The sequence below is a fragment of the Vidua macroura genome, chromosome 28, assembly GCF_024509145.1.
Source record: "Vidua macroura isolate BioBank_ID:100142 chromosome 28, ASM2450914v1, whole genome shotgun sequence".
Taxonomy (NCBI): Eukaryota; Metazoa; Chordata; class Aves; order Passeriformes; family Viduidae; genus Vidua; species Vidua macroura.
In genome coordinates this window covers 261,037-280,938 of record NC_071598.1, presented here as the reverse complement: position 1 = coordinate 280,938, position 19,902 = coordinate 261,037, and the positions used below count along the sequence as shown (strand labels likewise).

The window sequence follows — 19,902 nt, the reverse complement described above, 5'->3', positions numbered from 1 at the left end:
GAATTGAGTGGGTATAGAATTTAAATCACCATAAAAGAAACACACTCACACCAATGTTTTTTTTTTTTTTTTTTGCTTTGCTCTTTAAGATCCCCTGAATGTGAGCCCCCTAAAAGCAATGGTAGATGGCTTCTGAGAATTCACACTAGATAATGCTTTTTTGTGTGTCTGTTTTTAAGCAAGTGACAAATCATTACTCCTCACTTCAAATAGCCCATTCTGTTGCAAAGGTCTCCCTCAAAAGCTGTAGCTCCTGGCAAGAGCAGATGAACCAGAAAAGACAGAGGGAAAGTACAACCTACACCACAGGGAAAAAAATTATTTAAAACATGAGGAAACATGTTTCAGTGAGCTCGGCATCACAAAGCCTGGATTCCATGCCTTTTGGATCAGTGGCTGGAAAAGAAAACTGCTTCAGTCCCACGCCTCAATAAAAACAGAATCAATGAATTTCATATTGTCAAAGTAATTTTGCAAATCATGTGGGCTTTTTTGCTGTATATAGAGAAAACTGCAGAATTTAGGAAACACTATTAAATAATATCAACTTTTAGCAGCAACAGTTGGTAACTAACTCTTCTTCTATAGAAGTTACCAAATCAAAACTCTTAATGTTCCTTCCAGACAATATAGTGAAGGAAAAAAATAAAGCAACTGGGAGTACAAAAAGAAATCCCTTAAAATACTGTTTTTACTCAAGAAAACAATGCAAAAAATATTTTAATACACCCAAGAAAAGCTAATACCATAACACAAACATGTATGTTTGTCTGTGTAAATGGATATTGTCTCCAAATCACTTGTTAAATCTCACTTGAAAGGAGGAAGCATATTTATATGGCAGAATGATGGCCTACAACATGAGACTACATTAAAACAAATGTAAGGGAGAAAAGACAAAATAGCATACAGAAGAAAGGAATAAGCATGAAATACATAACTCTTTTTAAGAAAAATACCTAGTGTCATTTAAATAGAAAAATTAAAGAACATTTAAAATAAGTGCTGCTGTTTGAGGGAGGACTAATACAACGGAGAAAAAATCTGAAATGCTGCTACAAGAGTAGAGTCAAGTGCAAAGGCCAATAGTTTGGACATTAGTGAGGTGTATATACTGACTGAATTTTCTGCAGTGATTATTGATATCTGGAAACCAATGCAAAAAAATAATGTGAATAGTATCTGGGGCTGACAATCAAACTAAAGAAATTATCTTACTATCAGATATGCACATGGTAAAAACTTCACAGAATGTCAATGGAAATGCTTAGACAGTCAATTGTTAAATAACCTTCCCAGAACTAACAAGTTCTCTAATCAAAGGATTAAAACTATTCAAGATTTGTTAGTCACGATCACAATCACATGCCAAGACTTCCTGACTGCAAACTCAGGGCAGTGAGGGAAGAGAGAGGCTCAGATTTCCTTCTCTGCAGTATAAAGAAACTCGCTTCACTTGACACTGATTCAGGAACCTAATAGTTCAAGTTACTGAAGTCTTCTTTACCCAAGGTTATATCCTCTGAGCTCTCACCTACACTTTGTCCCAGCTTCATAATTTTCAAGAAAATATAGGATGCTGTCTTGGGAGTGACAGATAATGATATTACTCTATTTTAGATCAAAAGATACTTCTAAGAAGTCACAGACTTCCATGGCTGCAAAAGAAAAACACAGCACTCAAATCAAGAGTAAGCGGAAATCCTAATTCCTCTCACTGCATAAAACCTTGCATTTCACAATACTTAGATGGTCACAAAAAATAAGGAACGCCAACATTGACTTTGATTTCTAGAAATAACAAGTTACTTTGGGGATGAGATTTTTCTTAAAACCAAAGTAATGTCTGTGCCTAGAGGTAACTATTCTATCTTAAAATACTATACACTGCTTTACTTCAAGATTAGCAGCATCCCTAAAAGAATGGAAAATACTTACGTTAGAAAATGAAAAAAAGTATTTAACAGAATGTAGAGCCCCCCATAAACATGATACCAGTGAAGATACAAAAGGAACTGTCAATGAGCATTTCATGCACATTAAAGATCTCTACCTGATTCAAGGCTGCTACTTGTAGTTTACCTAGGACACCCACACAAGTTCAACTGTGAGACAAAGTCCTGTAAAGTTTTTGAAACTTTACCACCTTGAGCACAAAATGGAGAGAACAAGAGAAACATTCTATATGTAAGTCTTCACTGTCAAAATTCACTGTTCAATATAACACTCTTGACAGTAAGATATAACAAAGTCCCATGTTCTTGACCCATAGTCATTACATGCTATTTTCTCTCCCTGCACCATCTGCACAGACAGACCATTCTCACATGAGCAGCTTTATATAGTAAGTGTGGCAAAACCCCAAACACATGCAGATAAAACCTTTTCCAAACAGGTCTGTTGCCGAGAGACCATCCATACAAAGGTGTCCTGAATTTGCAAAGTCAGGTGAAGTCAGTCAGAATATCTTATGGTTGTACATTTTGAAGGGAAAAATACCATTGGTGACAGCACTAAGCAAGTGCATCTGCTTGTTCCTGAGATTGCACTAAAGATTTTGCATGCAGCTTAATGATTAGCAGCTTCTAACTTCAGTCATTGCAATGCTCAGCAGCAGAATTACTTTCTCTCCTTCCATGCACACTTTCAAGGAATTCACTATGAGTCCAGATAAGTTCAGAGATCCAGCACTACAATCAAAACATGCATTACTAAATATCCAGAACTGAGTCAAAACCTAATACTGAAAGGCTGTATACTGTTCATGAATTCTAAATTAAGTCAAACCTATACACGCACTCATCTAAAGGCTGTATCCAACGGAAATTTTTCAATTTTCGGAAATCCAGTGAACTAATAGAGGTATTAGTAATTAAAAGCTTTAGTAATTCATAGGTCTTCACAGAAGCATGATTAGAAGATTCTGTATTTTCAAACCAAAAGTCATTGTCCGTGCATAGGTTCACAGACTGGTTAAGTGACCTTCAAAAGTACCTCAAAACAAGCAAATATATTACAAATGGAATTCTGTTTTCTACTCAAGGGTTATTCTGCTTGGACACCCTTCTCTCTCCTTTCTTTCGCATCTCACTACAAGTCGACTTACCATAATAGCAGTAACAATGGGTAGACGACTACCAGATTCTTGAACATTTAAACAAGCAACATTACAACCTCTCGTCCAATGCCAGAAGCAGTATTAGTAGCTGCTCCGAGGAAAGGTGTTCAGTCAGAAAAATATTGGTGAGGAAAGAAAAATTAAGATTTATACACCAAATACAGAGAAAACCTAAATAGGTGGACTAGAGGCGAACATGACTTAATCACAACTCACTAGGATAAATGTAGTTTGAAATCCTTGAATCCATCTAATTCACAAAGGCTCAAGGACTCAGCAGTCTGTCACACATAGTGTTTGTTCACCAGATTTTGTCAACTGCATGTTTGGACTTAAGAACATGGAACCTATTTTTTAACTAAAATGGCAGTACTTAATTTAATAACTATTGTTTTTTAACTGTTTTTTCACCATCACTATGACTGAAATTAAAATTGCTGAGAAACTAGGAGAAAAACAGGGACAGAATTACCTGTCCTCATTCTCTCTGCTGCTTCTTCCCTTCCTACATAACAAAGCTAACACTGGAATTAAGCTGTTGTTTCTTTATCAGTATTCTCCATCATCCACTCTCCTCCCTGTCTGACTAGCCTTTAAAGCTCTGTAGTTAATATAATTCCTTTATTAACCTAAACCATCTTCAGAAAAAATGTCGTTCCATATCTGTCAATAATCTGCTGGACAGAAAGGACTGACAACAGGGATCCGGGCAAGGTATTGGACTAATCTCCCACTTTTTAATCCAGTACACTCAGCTTCTGCTGAAATTGTATCCCAGAACACTGTTAAAAAGACTTCCTCCACAGTAGTACCCATTGACACAGGTACTCATTGTAACATCTGATGTCTTCCCACAGTGCCTCTAAGTTATCATGACTCCAGACACTGCCAACACCACTCTTGGTACCACTCAACCCCATTCCACACTCAACACATCAGTTCATAACATCCATTCACAGGTGTCTTGAGCAATAGCATTTAGGACCTGCTTAGATTTGCTCAATTACTATGAGCTACTCACCTGTTCACTAATTGAGTGAATAAAGTTCAAAGTAATTTTTTAACACTTAGGTTTCCAGAGTTACAGTGTACAGATGGAGGCCATCTGTTATCAACCACATGGTTTTTTTAGACAGAACTACAGACTTCTCTTCCCCAGAACCAGCTGGAAAGGAGTGAATCCTAATCCTCCTCCAGCTGAGAGTCTAAGCTTGAACAGTGCCGTGGAGAGATCGGTGAGCTCTCAAGATGTAATTACAGTGTTCTAGTTGCAGATCATTTATGTACTCCACCTCATACAAATCAATCCAAAAATAACCTCTTTACCAGTACTCGGATAGTTGTTGCATTTAAGACATGCAATTTACAATTACTAACTTTAAACAGGCACAATATAGCAATAATTATTGTATGCTTAAGGGCCTTCAAAACAACTATGATGCCCTGAAAGCATATGAACTTTCTAAAAAGATACAAGAAGTTTGGCTTCATGTGACTTTATGAGTGCACACTGGGATCTAGAATTACTGTTGGTAAGAAGAAAGGCCTGAAGGATGCTGCACGTATAATAGCCCAATCAGTTAAACTGATTGATAAGTACCAACAGATATAAATAACAACACAAAACTAGGAAACAGACATGCCATAAGGAACATGCAAAACAGCAGCACAGGGAATCTGCTATAAACATTACTCCTACTTTTCAGCCACAGAAGTTCCTCTCTTTTTTCAGGAAGCACTTCCTGAATGTTGGCTTTATACTCTCACCTGTACTGCAGGATAATACTAAGATATTTACTTAAAGATATTTACTGCTGCAGCCACAGACAGTTTTAACTGACATAAAAGAGTTTCAAGGACAGTGCAAATGGATATCAAATAATACCACCTGTATTTTCCTTCTAATTGAGGAAGAAACAGTCCTTCTGATGTCCTGAGATCAAATTTCAGATGCTCTGGAAACTTCCAACACATAGAGCAATTGCTTCCACTTCTCCTTCAGTTAGCTGATATTTTATTGTTTTTTAAAAATAATAACAATTTTATAAAGATTCTTTCTGTAACAAGTGTCAACAAAACAAAAGCAGAGCAAGCTATCATTAAGGCATCCAGCCTTAAGACCTGCAACTTACTACAGCTTAAGTTCCTCACAATGGTGTACCAAGAAAGAGCTCCTTGCTCTTCAACAGTATTAAATATTACTGTGTTGTAGTAGTCTCTCAAAGTAATTATTGCATTGTAGTAATACTATATTAACTATTGAACAGCTGTCCTGGTTTTGGCTGAGATCCTGCTAATTCTTCTCCTAGTAGCTGGTGTGGTGCTGTGTTTTGTAGGATGAGAATACTTTGGATAACTCACTGATGTTTCAGTTGTTGCCAAGTAGGGCTTACACCAAAGTCAAGGACTTTTTAGCTTCTCACCCCACCAGCAGTGAGGAGGCTGGCAGGCACAGGATGCTGGGATGGGACACAGCTGGGACAGCTGACCCAGCCTGTCCAAAGAGCTATGCTGGACCATATGGTGTCACGCTCAGTACATAAACTGGGGAGAAGCTGTCTGGGGGGCTGCTGCTCGGGGACTGTCAGGCCATCAACTGGCAGGCGGGAGATTGAACTTTTTTTGTTCATGTTACTGCCAAGGCTCTTCTAAGAATCAAGGGAAACATTGTCCCAATACTTCCAAAGAATCTGTACCAAGTACATTCCATTAAAAAAAAAAAAAAAAGAGAGAGAGAAAAATCCCTTATACTCTCAAGAGCCTACTAAGTCAAGAAAATCACTATAGCAGAGTATGTCATCTGCACCTGCATAAACTAGTTGAGATTTAACAGAAAGCAGTGGATTGAAGGTCATTGCACTGTCTGCATGGAAAAAACAACCAACCAAGAACAAACAAAACCAAAAATCAAACTGTCTTAAAAATCCTGGAGAATGGGAACTTTGAGCCACCACTGACGTGGGAGTCAATTAATGCTGGCAGAACCTACATGTTTTAACATTGTATCTTCAATACTACTTCAGACTAGTATGAAACTCCGCCTGTTTCCTAGCACAGAGATGGTACATGAAGATCAGAAATCTAGGGTTAAACACTGACACACACAGACACAAAAACTCAGAAGAATTTATTGAAAGAATACCTTGCAAAATTTATATTTTTCCAGGGGGACAAAAAACAAATCCCAGACTAAATTCAGTATTTATAGTAGCTCATACTACCGTTCACCACTCTGATTTATAACATTTTAAGAAAAGCGCAGGGAACAATTCATCTCAAAGAATATCAAGCTGCTCCTGAGTTTCGGCACATTACAAGAAGACTGAGGAGGCTGTGAAACATACCGTGTTAATAATACACACAGCCCTATTATCCACTGTTACCAACACTCTCAATCCCGCCACCTCATGTGCCAGGTTTGTTTATATCCAGTTTTCATAACATTGTACAGCTATACTGATTTCATTATAGATAAAGTTGGAGACTTACACAGGAAACATTTGTAGACAGAACACTGGAATTTTCAGCATAGTAATACTTCCTACATTACACCAGCCCACAGCACAACACACTGACAAGTTAAGTACTGTGTCCACAGTAAAGCTCCCACAGTTAAATTAGAACTTCAGAGAAAATTTACTGGTGATAAAGCAGCTGTGCAGATTTTATTTTCTTTATGAAGAAGACTTGTACAGTAGTTTCAAATCTTCAAATCCTAATAGATCATTAAAGCATCTCTCACCAGAGAGTGAAGCTGACTTTAAAAACCATGAGTGGGACACACCCAAAGAACTCATCCCTGAACAGGATATTTGTAACAACCAAAAAAGGCCCATTCTGCCGAAAAATGTATCTCTTTAGGATAAAAAAGAATAATTCTCACATTCTAGATGTCCTAGAGACAAGTAGCACAAATATAGGAATCATTGGCAAATTGATCTTCAGTAAAGAAAGACAAGCTTCTGTTCTACTCTGCATTCACAGTAACAGAAAGAATAAAAGGTACTGACTGGGTATGAATTTCACTCCAACAACTTCATCTTGAGGTTAGAGGGGAGGATCAATGACCTTAGGAACGCAGAAGTATGGTAGAAAGGAGGGGAAAACCACAAAAAAAAAGAGAAAGCAACAGAAAAATTATTTGTTTTTTATAAAGAACGTATATTTAAAACAAGGGAGAGAGGAGAGGGCAGAGGTTACAGAAGTCCCTTAGTGCTCCTTTCAGGATCTCCATGCTCTCTAGATCATAAAATGGTTTGGGTGGGCAGGGACCTTAAAAATCATCTGGTTCCAACCCTTGCCACAGGTAGGAACACCTTCCACTAGACCAGGTTTCTTCCTATTTCACAACAAAGAGGTTCTGGAACAGAAAGTTCTTTGCCCATTATAAAGAAAGCCTCTAAGACAGCATTAGGTGGCAATTGCTAAGCAGCCCCTCACTACATTACTCGAATGCAAATAGAAAGGAGAAATGGCAGGCAAATAAAAATGTGAAAGTAAGAGATCATCTCAAGTTTGCTTTGCAAATCCATCTCACCTTCAAGAGAGCAGGCTTACTTCCTATGTTTTGCTGACACACCTACAGTAAGCCTGTTACCATACTTTCAGTTCCACTGCACAGAAGCATTGTAAATTCCCCACAGTAGCTCATCTGCAATTTTCTGATCCAAAGTACAAATTACAATCCATTACATTTCCTCTCATGTTTAGAAAATTGGATACAATGGGATCCTAAATACACAGTGATAACACCTAACATACCAGATTCAAGATTATTGGCCTCAAATTGCAACTCTGTATTGATACATTCCATGGACCACAAGAAAACAACCATACAAAAACTGTGTCTTACCTTATCCTTTTCATGAGGAAGGAGACATACTGGAGGGAGACAGGAAAGAGACTCAAAACTCTCCTTCCCATCAGCATTAGTGGTTGCTTTAGTGTTGAGTTGGTATAGAGGTCCATCCTTAAGGAGCCTACCATGGCCGACAGCACGTTTGACAGCTAATCGTAATTGCTGGTGAAAAATGGAGGCAGCGCTACCTCCAAATAATGCAGACACATCTTTCTGACCTTTCAGAAAGCGCTCAATGTTCTTCAAGGATGAGCCACCAGACTCAGCCAAGCCCTCAATTGCCCGTTTAATAAGTTTATTCCAGTCCACATTTGGTTTACCATCCAACTTGCCATGGTTCCGAGGCTTCGGAAGTGCTATTCTCCCAGGATTATCAGGATCCTTGTAGGAGTTGAGACCCTTGTTGGAGACTTTTAAAATAGTTCCATCTTTAACACTCAACTCTAACTGTTCCAGAACAGTTTTGCGGTCCAAACCATGTGAAGATGACACTGCGTTGCATATCCTTTCCTCTGAAGGTCGCTGTTTTTGCTTCTTTACCTTTTTGATTGCCTCCAAAATCCACTCTGTATACAGCGGGTTGGCGAGTTTTACCATGGTGAAGAATTCTGTATATCCATAGAGTCGTTATCCTTTATCCTGATGCTGAACAAGTTTCAAATGATGAGAAAACAGATCCTCGAATGATGGGAACCAGCTAACCATAGCATTCACGTTTTCTGTTCTGAATTAATCCTTTCTCAAACATTATTTGTTTTCACACTGAAGAGAAGAAAACAAAACAATTAGAAACTTCTACTCTCTGTCCAGTAAATCCCATAACAGCATCACAGAAAGATTTTACACAAACATATAAAGATTTCAGCATTATCTCACCTGAGCTTCTGGTCTCACAATAAAAAGAGCTCTAATGTTAGGCCTAGAAGAAAACAAGAGAGACATTTAAAAAAAACACTTTTGAAGAAAAGAAAAACAAAGTAGCAGACAACGTTAATTTGTTGAACACACAGCAGAGTTTTAAGCCACTACATTTGTGAAATACTAAAGTAATACTTCAGGTTTTATCTTCACTACTAATAAAAGCATACTTTAGCACTAAAATTACCTCATACAACCTAGAGAAAAGTGTCCTTTCCATTTTGATCCATTACTCTATACCAAGATTTGTATCACTGCTGAGCACAACATAAATTAATATTTGGCGGGAAAAAGAAAACCACAACAAACATCATAAAAGAGCAGTAGCTCTCTTAATTTTTATACATGGAAGACATTGCCTGAAATTTTAACAGAAAACAGGAATAACTAAGACTCTTGAGCAAGCAGCAAGAAACTTTCAGAGCACTTTCAGGAGTGTAATCATGGGTTTCCCGTCTGTGAAGAAAAGCTATGACAGTTGTTCCATAAGGGAAAAAAGTGAAGAAACACAGCTGGAGATTGCAATTAAATGCTCTACTTTTAGAGGCCACAGAAAAAAGGATACAACATAATTTTCAGTATTGATGAGGCCCACTGAAAACACCTCAGGACAAAGTAACAGGTGACCATACACAGCGTAAAAGGAATGCTTATGACACTGCTAATTAACGATGCTGGTGAAAGGGTATGAGGTTCTACTTTAGAGCCTTTAGTTATCTACTTTAGAGCCTATAAGTTATCCTTATAATAGCTTTTTCTGGGTGTGATAACTGTCTGTTGTGCTGAAGTTCTACTTCAGGAGTACACTAACCAAGAAGGATCTGAAAAGTGTTTATGACAAGAAAAAATTATTTTCTACAAGGGAGTTGTAGACAAGAGCAAAGTTGGTAACACAGTTATCGTGTTCTGCTTTCTAGTAAGTACTGAAGAATTTATCAACACACGGAGCACATTTGCATACAGACATCAGACTCAATAGCAGAGCTCCACACGGCCAGTACTGGAAAGACTCTGAACGACTGCTTAAACCAGAAGAGATGCACTGCTTGCCTAGAGTTCTTTTATTCTGCGAACAACAGATGTAAAGGGAAATACGGTCCTCGACACCTGCCCTCCTCGCAAAACAGAGATGCGCTCCCCTAACCCCTGCTCCCTGGATCCCGAGGCCCGAAGGATTCTGTCCCCTGTCCCCAGCCGAGCTCCGTGCGCAGGACGTTATGCAACCGTCCGGCCAGGCTGGGGCGACACCGGGACGGTCCCAGCGCCGGTGGGTCACTCGCTCGCTGGCTCTCTGGGTGACAAGCGACCCCTGCACCTGCTACCGCTCGTCCCCATCCCTACCGCGGGTAGGTCCCGCACTAGGCGCCCCAAGGAGCGCACTGCCTCAGCACGGAGACTCGCACCGGCGAATTCGGGAAAAGCGGGGCGCAGGCCACAGCCGCGGCAGACAGCCAGGCCCCATGCAGCTCTCTGTCCTCCCGGACACGGGCAGTGCGGCCCGGCCAGCTCCTCGCACTGGTACGGCCGGGCCCGCGCCCGCCTCAGCCGCGCTCTCTCGCGCCAGACACTGATCGGAACTCAGCTCGCGGACCCCCGACCCCTTCGCCCGCGTCACCCGTGCCGTGCCGTGACCGCCACCTCCCCGAGGCGTGGGCCTGGCGAGCACCGCGGGAGCGGACGGCGGGGCCGGGCCTGGCGCAGAGCGGCGGCGGGGCCGGAACAGGCCGCGAGCCTGGAGCGCCCAACTGGGCCTTCCCCTTCCCCAGGCCACGGAGCTCGCCAACCGCCTGTCCCCGACTTCCTCGACATCAACCACCCGAGCCGGCGCGGCTCCGCCAGCGTTACTTACCGAGGGCCGTGAGCGCCGGGACCCGGGAGGTGAAGGCCGGACGGCAGCGAAGCCCGAAACTGACACGGCGGCCATCTTGGGCCCGGCGCGCTGCGGCGGGGGGCGGAGGGGCGCGAGGTGGAACAGCCCGCGGGGGGAGGGGGGTGGCCAGGCCACGGAACAGCGCGGCAGGGCGCAGACGGCCGCCAGGGGGCGCTGTGGAGCCGCAGCTGCGCCACAGAGAGGCGGGGCCACGCCCGGGGCCGCGCGCAGCGGAGCGGACAGCGGGTGAGGGAAACGGCCGGGCCGGGCCGGGCCGCGCCGGGCTCGGCGGTGAGCTGGCGCGACGTGAGGCGAGGCGAGGTGAGGCAGATACCAAGGTCTGCCCACAATCCTGAATCAGAGTTGGGTCTGAAATCTCAGACCTCAGCCTGTCCGTGCTGGTGCACGGAGACTTTCCTCCCACATAAGAAAGGCTGTGCGTTCAAGCAGCTTATTTAATGGGATTCAAAGGACTGCTTTTCCATTGTTTTTGTATATTCCCGGCAGTGTAGTAGGAAAATTACTTGTCATGGCATGTTTTACTCAGAAGTCCAAGGATCTGCTATATGAACATGAAACACTAGTTCTAGTTATGCAAAGGAATAATTTGCTAGAGAATTTAGGTAAATTTGGCATGACAATTGTTTTCATGCCAGGTGGATGTTTTCTGGGGTGTTACTCCGTGGTGAACGAACCAGCAAAATAGTGAAAAACGTTCCCCTAGCTGTTCCTCCCTGCAAAGGCCGGGTTATTTCCTCATTTCATGGACTATAGTCCAGTTGCCCTCTAGAAAAGGGACCCCTAAACGCCGGCGAGGAGCAGGCGGGGTAGGCGCGCCGCGAGCGCACTCCGCCGAACGAGGGGGAACGCGCAGCGGCCGCCGTAGGGGACGTCCCCGGGTCGCGATGGCGCCGCCTAGCGGGGGCGCCCTGCGTAGCTCCGGGCCTGAGGGACTCGCGCGGGCCGGCCCCGCGTCGCTCCCTGCCTTGTCAGGTGTGTAACGGAGTGGGGGGGGGACGGGACATGGAATCGGTCGCCGGACAGAGACATGGGACACAGGGACACGTGGCGCGTCGGGCTCTGCCGGGCGCGATCCCGTACCCGCCTAGATCGCTGTCCGGCCGCTGCCGGGATAGTTACGGAGCGTGAGCGCGCCGCTTCGCTGCGTCGTGAGCCGCGCGCCTCCTCGGCCTATGGGGCGCGGGTGTGGGCGGGCCGCCCAATGGCAGAGCTCGCTGCGGAGACCCGTCCCGAGTGGCGCGAGCGTGTTTGTCCGCGCGCCGGGGGCGGTGCTTGCGGCAGCCATGCTGCGCGCGCGCGGGGCTGGGCCAGCGGGGGAAGCGCGCCGGGGCCCGTGGGGGCGGGGCCTGCGTAGGGAGCAGTGTCGGGGGTTCCGCTCCGGCACAGCCCGGCTCCGCCGCAGCCATGATCCACAGTCTGTTCCTGATCAACGCCTCGGGGGACATCTTCCTGGAGAAGCACTGGAAGAGCGTCGTTAGCCGCTCCGTCTGTGACTATTTCTTTGAGGCGCAGGAGCGGGCCTCGGAGGCGGAGAACGTGCCGCCGGTGATCCCCACGCCGCACCACTACCTCCTTAGCGTCTACCGCCACAAGATCTTCTTCGTGGCCGTCATCCAGAGTGAGGTGCCGCCGCTCTTCGTCATCGAGTTCCTGCACCGCGTCGTGGACACGTTCCAGGTATGGTCGAGGGGCGTGGGACCCGCAGGCTGGAGCGCGGGAGCCTCGTTACGGCCGCGCTACGGGGCAGAACGGGCGGGCGGCGCAAAGAACCCCTCTCGTTTGCACCTGTTAGGGTTTTTTTTTTGTTGTTGTTGTTTCCTATCGCGTAATTTTCATCCTGCGTTTGTGAGGGATGTAAACAGGGCTTGCCATAGTCGGGAATTTACTGCCTAGGAATTACGATGGATTCGGGATCTACCTGTGTGCCCACAGGATGAACCTTTCATAAATCAATATTTCTGTTTTGCAGCCTTATCTGCTCTGGGAACTGTGAACTAAGACCAAGCTGGCCTTGTTCTCACAAGGAGCTTTTGCAATTCATAGCCACGTACTTTAATCAATTAGTGACAACCTACCCGTGTGTTTACATCTAGTGATGCTTCTTGGAAGCTTCCTAAAGCAGTGAATTGCAGGAGTTGCCCCAGAGTAGCTGTATTCCCTCTGTGCTATGGTTGACACATCTTCTGATCAGTTTAGGAAAATGGCAAAGATGTCTGTCTTCCTCCTGCCAACAACAGGATTGTGTTGTCTGGATTTGAAATGTCTTGTGACCAGCATATTGCCAGCATACAGGAAATGCATGTGCTTGGCCAAACAAGTGTCATGGGAGCTTTTGCTTGCAAGATGTCAGTCAGAAGCTGTATTCTGAGTTATGTTTCTCTGACTTTAGGGAGTGGATTGGCTGTTCAGGCCAGCGGTGGGTTGTGTCAGACCCTTAGGTCTTGTTTTTTATGAGGGTATGAGGCGTGAGTGTGTTGTCACTGGCTTAGATGTATCTTAAAATCTGGTATGTCTGAAAAAGAGTGTTTGTAATGCAGAACTAGGATTTCTCTACTGTCACAGCATACCTATGCTCAGTCTTTATGCAAAATGCCCGATCTCTTTAATTGCTGTAAGTAACTAGAAGCTCGGGTTTGTGTTTGTGCACACGCACTTGCTCTCTCCTGTAAGATGCTTGAAGTCCACATAGAATAAGACAGTAAGTAAGTTAAATGTTCAGTTTTAAAAATTGCTGAATTAGTTGGGACAGCTGATGTGGGAATTTGCTACCTTACTGGAGCAGTGGCTGGGGTGTGCTCAGAGTTGTATGTGTCTGTGGGAGTGGCGTGTCTGGTGTGCTTGTAGTAATACAGGGAGTTTCACTGGTTTTTTGCCTCCTCGAGGCAAAGAAGAGGCTCGATTTATTCCTGTGTGGGAGAGCACTGGACTGAGTGATCACGAAGATTCTCTTTCAGAGACCATTGAGTAATTCTTTCTTTTGCACAGGATTATTTTGGAGTCTGTTCAGAGGTAATAATCAAGGACAATGTTGTGGTGGTTTATGAGGTGCTGGAGGAGATGCTGGACAATGGCTTTCCATTGGCAACAGAGTCTAATATTCTTAAGGAACTGATAAAGCCTCCTACTATTCTGCGAACAGTCGTCAACACCATCACAGGTAAAGGGAAACAATATTCCTGCATAAGTAAATTAGGACATGGGTGAAGAAAATTTATATTGTCCCATACCATTCATGCAGCACAGGTGTGTTTAGGGTGTAATGTATTAGTGCTTTGCTTTGAGGTTTCTTCCAATTTCAGCACCAGCTGCACTTTGATTTTGCATTTGGTTTTGATCTGATTTGGGGTATTTTAACCTAAAAAAGTTAGATTACATTTTCAGTTACAGACATGACATGACTTCCAGGATGAGTTAGTTTGATGTGAGTTTACACATCCCCATGCATTACTATGAAATGCAGTTTTAGAGCTGGGTGAAAGAGAGATGTACATTTTTGGAGTACTGGGAGTCTGGAAGAGTAATTGCTCTCCTACAAAGAAACAGAGGTTCTCAGGGATTAATTAAGCTCTATAAGGCCAAGGACTTGCTCTGCAGCATTGCCTAACTACTGTGGGTGTTAATTCCCTTTCTTTTTCCAGGAAGCACTAATGTGGGTGACCAGCTTCCCACTGGACAGCTCTCAGTGGTGCCTTGGAGACGCACTGGTGTAAAATATACCAACAATGAGGCCTATTTTGATGTGATTGAGGAGATAGATGCAATCATTGACAAATCGGGTATGGAAGTTGCTCCTGGTTAAGAATAGGATAACTTGTCCTGATAGTGCCTGAAGAGAGAGTTAGGTTTTGAAATAGGTGCACCTTCATCCAAGTGTGGGAAGTTCTGTTCCTATTTTTACTCTGGAATGTTGCTTGTGTGTCCTATTCAGTCAAAAATTTTACAGAGGCGTCAAGATTTTCACTTTTCTTTGTTCTTGAGGTCTCATAAGTAATTCTATATTGGGAAAATAGAAGATGAGTAAAAATTGTGCATAGCACTTTCTCTTTAGTATTTGTGCTTCTTAGTCTTGGTAGAACGGGGAGCTATTGTCATTGGCCATTAAAATGGACATTGTTGGTGTCCATGCTTCTTAACGGAATTAATCTTCTAGAGGAGTCATTGGGAATGATACAAATGTTGAGCAGGCAACATAATGAACCATGGCATTTCATTAAGAAAATAGACTTCCTTCCTCTTCACTCACAGTTTTTCCACTTTGGGATTTTTTTGATGAGGTTCACAAAACCACCTGTGTTTACCTTATTGTTACAGGTTCCACCATTACTGCTGAAATCCAAGGAGTGATTGATGCTTGTGTCAAGCTGACTGGGATGCCAGACCTTACCCTCTCCTTTATGGTAAAGCTCGATGTATCTTCATTTAAATATTTTGAAAGGGGTTTCCCAGTCCTGCTGCTAAGATCATGGTCTTGTGATGATGGACCCCAGTACATCAGAATCTGGGTATGCCGGACGAAAAGAGAAAGAAATGACAATGGGAACTCATCGGGAACTTCAGCAACTTAGAGCCTAAAAAGGCCTTTTCAGATTATTTGTTTAAAAGGACAGGTGATGTGTGCTGTGACTAAGTTTTTCAGATACAGTGGTGCTTTAAGCAGATATCCTGAAGGGCCACCTCTACTATGAGTACACACCAATGTAATTATGTGACATGAAGAAGTTATCTAAAATAGGATTAAAAATATCCTAAAAAAGGATAGAGGTTATTGAGTACTGCTTTCACATGGATATAACAGCATCAGACATGTCTGAATATAGACACCTTCAAGTGGTCAAGAGTGTGTCAAATGGTAGGCCCTTCATGGATAGAAGATTGCTCAGTAGAGGTCATTTTAAGTCGTACTGTCTTCACAAACCTTGTGACTTTCTTTTTGTTTCAGAACCCTCGGTTATTGGATGATGTCAGCTTTCACCCATGTGTGCGCTTTAAGCGCTGGGAGTCAGAGAGAATACTCTCCTTCATTCCTCCTGATGGAAATTTCCGCTTGCTATCCTACCATGTCAGTGCTCAGAAGTAGGTGATGAGTCTGGTGCTGTAAATTATGAAATTTGGATCCTTCTCGCTAGGAAAAGGATAAAAGAAGGCTCTTTTAAAGATGAGGTGGCATGTTGAGCCAGGTGAAATAGAGGTGCATGGTGACTTGCATTTTTCTTTTTTTTAAATTACACGTTTTCTCCTTGTTTGGAGCAGTGATTCTGTAATTTCTTTCTGGCCAGCTAGCATTTTTCAAAGACTGCTAGCATATAAACAAACTAGATAGTGAAAGAATTAGACAGTGTGGAGTAACCAAGCTGTTGATTTCATATGTTTATAAAAACTTCTAGAATACAAGAAGATAGTTTGGTGCTCCTGTTAGGTTTTTGACATCTCTCTTAATGGAACCACAAGTTCTTGTCCAGGTTTACACTCTTTTCTAGAAGCAGCTTGCCAAGTACTGTTTGGGGTTACAGCTGCTAAAGAATTTTGCTAGACCTTTGTCAGATTTATCTCTAGTAGGTGAAAAGGAGTGGCAAATGCAACCAAAAGCACAAACGTGAAGTTCAGGTGGTGATGCACTGCCAGGAACTAATTGCCAACCTGGTTGTGACATGCAAAAAGATTTCTCATCTTTTGGTCAAGCCTTCTATTTTACTGGATGTAGTTCCCTGTTCTGATAAAATAGGATACAGCAAGCTTGATTACAAAAAGTGTAATTAAGACTTGAGAATGGAATCCTGACTTTGCTCCTAGCTCAAACAAATGAGTGTAGGATTTCCTTCTCTTTTAAGCAAATATGAAGACAAGAGATCGACAAGGACTTTCTGTTTGTGTCTTTATTCTAGTCTTGTGGCAATTCCTGTCTACGTTAAGCACAACATCAGTTTTCGTGATAGCAGCTCACTGGGACGATTTGAGATCACAGTGGGGCCAAAGCAGACTATGGGGAAGACTGTAGAGGGAGTGATGGTCACTAGCCAGATGCCAAAAAGTGTCTTAAATATGACCCTCACACCCTCTCAGGGAACACATGTCTTTGATCCAGTTACAAAGGTAAGAGGAAAGAGAGAAATTAGATAATTTTTTAAAAAAATCTTTCTTATCTATCAGAAAATGCAGTCAACCAGTTTGTGCTTACATGAACACTTCCATAAACATTGCTTCGCTGAAGGCAGTATGTTGGGGTGAGAACTTTTTCTGAACAACGGCATACTAGGAGTTTTCTTAATCCCCAGGACAAATACCTTGGTGTCTGAGTGGATTGTAGTTCTGGCTACTTGGTGTTTGAAGAAAATCCAAGCACTGGTCTTGTATAATGGGACATCAATTTTGTGGATGGCTTACAAACGTCTGCATATCTAGTTGTCATGCCCAGTGCTGCATGTTGGTCTTTTGCAAACACTGAGGGTTGGTTAATGGGTTTGGTTTGGTTTGGTTTGGTTTGGTTTGGTTTGGTTTGGTTTGGGGTGTTCTGGTTTTGTTTTTTGAACCTGAGGAGGTAACTTTTCTTTTCTTCTTGCAAACATTAATCTGATGGGCTTACCCACGTGGCCTTTAGCACAGGTAGTGGAAATATCATTCATAGTAGGCTTTTGGGGAGCCTCATGGAAAGAGAGGGAGGACAAAAGTTCAGAGTGAGGTATCCGCTCCTTAATCCTGTGTCTGGCCAATATGAAAGGCAAGATACTAAGAAAAAGACATTTTTCATAGAGAAACATTAAAAGCTGTCATTGGAAGGGGACTCTTCTTTAGAAGGTGCAGCATTTGAGTTTCACTGCTGCATTTTCTGCTTCTTAAAGTTACTGTCATGGGATGTTGGGAAAATAAATCCCCAGAAACTGCCAAGTCTGAAGGGAAGCGTGAGCCTGCAAGCTGGGACATCAAAACCAGATGAAAACCCCACCATTAACCTGCAGTTTAAAATTCAGCAGCTGGCTATATCTGGTAAGTGAGTCTGAGGTAAAGAAGTGGAATGTTCTCTGCTGTGCCGATGCTCATTCTGCATGTAGCTGAAGTAACTTTGCAAACCTTCTGAAGTACACCCTACCTGAAACATGTTCTTCAAGCAAAAAAGTTGTGTGCTTTGACTACAGATATATGGATTTGTTCTTTCTAGTGGTCTGTGAAACAACTTACCTGCATTTCCTTGCATTTTGTGCTTACAGACCTCTAAAGAAATTAAGGGTATGAATGTGTTTGTAAAGAATGATTCTAACAATTAGCAGTTGTCAGCTTTTCTCCATTCTGTCTACTGCTTGCTAAAACTTCCCTTGTGCTTTCTGCACCACCAGTATGATCTTCTGCCCCTTTATCCCAATGGCCTGTTAGCTTTGTTTGTGGCAGCAGTCAGTCTTATGCTGTGTTTGTTTGCCTCTAGGACTGAAGGTGAATCGCCTGGACATGTATGGGGAGAAGTACAAGCCATTCAAGGGGATAAAATACATGACTAAGGCTGGCAAGTTCCAAGTCCGAACCTAGAGGCTGCTGATTGCGAGGAAGAGCACTTTTCCTATTTTCCCTGTCCCTGGCTGTTGGATGCAGCCTCTTATCTCATCCATCTGTTTAGGGTTGCTCCCTTGTCTGTAGTAGCATAAGCAGGAAAGCCAGTGCTCAGAGTGCTGGAAAGCTGGGAAAAGTAAGGTTCACCTGAAACCACCTCATCCCTACCTGAGTCTGAAGTATTCGTAACAATAGCAGATGGGAGAGTTACTCAGGTCCCTTAGGATTAGCGAGTCAGCTATGTAAGCTTGTATCACCTTCATTTGGCTGTCTTAGAGGAAATTCTAGGGATTTATGGCCTTTTGTAGATCCTCTTCCTTATATTTTGTTTGGCTTTTATCCCGTTGTACATGATACAAAGTTGAATTTCCACAAACTTCAAGGTGATGATCCAGCATCTGCATTCCTGTATCACTGGGTGTTAGGGTGTAGAGTTGTGTTGTTCTTGCCAGCAGGGAGAACATGTAGCTGTTCTGCCTCAAAAGGACTGGCAGAAGTGGGAGGGTAGATTGTTCTACCCAGGATGGGAAGTTGAGAAGCCTGAGATTGGGAATGGTGCCACAAAAGGAAGAAATGCATTCTTTCTCTAGGTACTTCATAAGGCATCCTGTTCATCAAGGATCTTGAGTCTCTGAACACAGACTTGAAACACATTCAGATCTTGTAACTGATGGGCAGTGGTATCTCCATGTAATTCTGCGTCTCCTCTTATTTCATCAGTGTTTCAAGGTAGGAATTCTCCTAGCTTATTTGGGGAATCAGAAGAGACAGACAGGGGAACTTCTGTGGAGAGAGCACTGATGGAATTTGAAGCTGTGGCTACATGAAGATAACCACTGTCCTAGTAACTTGTTGGAACCTCTTTTTGCCTCTCCTTGCCTATTGCTAATGACGGTGATACTGCTGTTTTCCTGCTCACTGATGTCTTCCTTTGAGATAATTGTGACCTGATACCTTTGTAGTGTTCCTCCTGTCCTACCTCATTTCAGTTCCTGTACCAGTCAGGTGCTGTGCAGATGGATTCAAACCTATGCCAGATTTTTCACTTGGATCATCTCTTCCTCAGGAGCTGTTGCTATATCTGTCCATTCCAGCCTGCAGTACATCCCTCTGTACAGCAGAAATAGGAAATGAGAGGCACCTGCACTGTTCATATTGCCTGTCACAGGCTCTTTGGCCACTACATGCCAATGTGTTTTTTCTTGGTAGCAGAACTTGCACCTAAGCTGCTGTACACGTGACCACACATATGTGGCTGTGGAGTCCAGCATGTACAGTTCATGCTTGTGAACAGAACCGGGTGACCCTAAACGAGGGATAGCATTCATTCCACCTTGCATGTGGTGGACACTTCCAGGGGATGAGTGGCATCTTGCTTGTGGGATTACTAGTTCCCGTGCAGCTGAAGAATTCCATAGCAGGTGGCATTCTGCTGAGGTGACGTTACTGCTGAGCATGTTCAGTGCAAACAAAACCTTCAACAAGGGCATCAATAAAATTTTTACATGTCATCTGTGTCATTTCAGAGTGGTTTGTGCAGGCTTTATAAGAAATAAAGTTGTTTTTGAGGACGAATGTAAA

At 43.2% G+C, this 19,902-nt stretch overlaps 2 protein-coding genes across 4 annotated transcripts in view; one reads left to right on the top strand and one right to left on the bottom strand.

Moving 5' to 3' along the window:
* Positions 1 to 10,848, bottom strand: part of KAT6A (lysine acetyltransferase 6A) — a 36,758-nt gene extending 25,910 nt beyond the window's left edge. The window contains exons 1-3 of the mRNA XM_054000547.1: positions 10,744 to 10,848; positions 8,853 to 8,895; positions 7,971 to 8,738 (exon numbers count right to left, since the gene is read on the bottom strand). Of these exons, the coding sequence (XP_053856522.1) occupies positions 7,971 to 8,573 (603 nt within the window). The 5' untranslated portion in view covers positions 8,574 to 8,738; positions 8,853 to 8,895; positions 10,744 to 10,848. The remainder of the gene's footprint in view (positions 1 to 7,970; positions 8,739 to 8,852; positions 8,896 to 10,743) is intronic.
* A 1,259-nt stretch (positions 10,849 to 12,107) lies between these two features.
* On the top strand, positions 12,108 to 19,902 carry AP3M2 (adaptor related protein complex 3 subunit mu 2). Of its 3 annotated transcripts, XM_054000602.1 has the most exons (8): positions 12,111 to 12,462; positions 13,771 to 13,942; positions 14,424 to 14,561; positions 15,097 to 15,182; positions 15,725 to 15,858; positions 16,668 to 16,875; positions 17,622 to 17,766; positions 18,200 to 19,902. In XM_054000602.1, the coding sequence occupies exons 1-8, from the start codon at positions 12,190 to 12,192 to the stop codon at positions 18,298 to 18,300; spliced, it is 1,257 nt and encodes a 418-aa protein (XP_053856577.1). In that variant the 5' UTR covers positions 12,111 to 12,189; the 3' UTR covers positions 18,301 to 19,902. The 3 variants fall into 3 exon arrangements, with proteins under 3 accessions (XP_053856578.1, XP_053856579.1, XP_053856577.1); XM_054000603.1 differs by lacking the exons at positions 17,622 to 17,766; positions 18,200 to 19,902 and adding an exon at positions 17,058 to 17,615 and having other exon boundaries at positions 12,108 to 12,462; XM_054000604.1 differs by lacking the exon at positions 17,622 to 17,766 and having other exon boundaries at positions 12,109 to 12,462; positions 18,200 to 18,256.

Bases quoted from the DNA above. Each gene is read 5' to 3' on its own strand.
- AP3M2 (XM_054000602.1), top strand. From the start codon at position 12,190: ATGATCCACAGTCTGTTCCTGATCAACGCCTCGGGGGACATCTTCCTG. The intron at 14,562-15,096 runs GTATGGAAGTTG...TTATTGTTACAG, and splicing joins TGCAATCATTGACAAATCGG to GTTCCACCATTACTGCTGAA. The intron at 16,876-17,621 runs GTAAGAGGAAAG...TGCTTCTTAAAG, and splicing joins TCTTTGATCCAGTTACAAAG to TTACTGTCATGGGATGTTGG.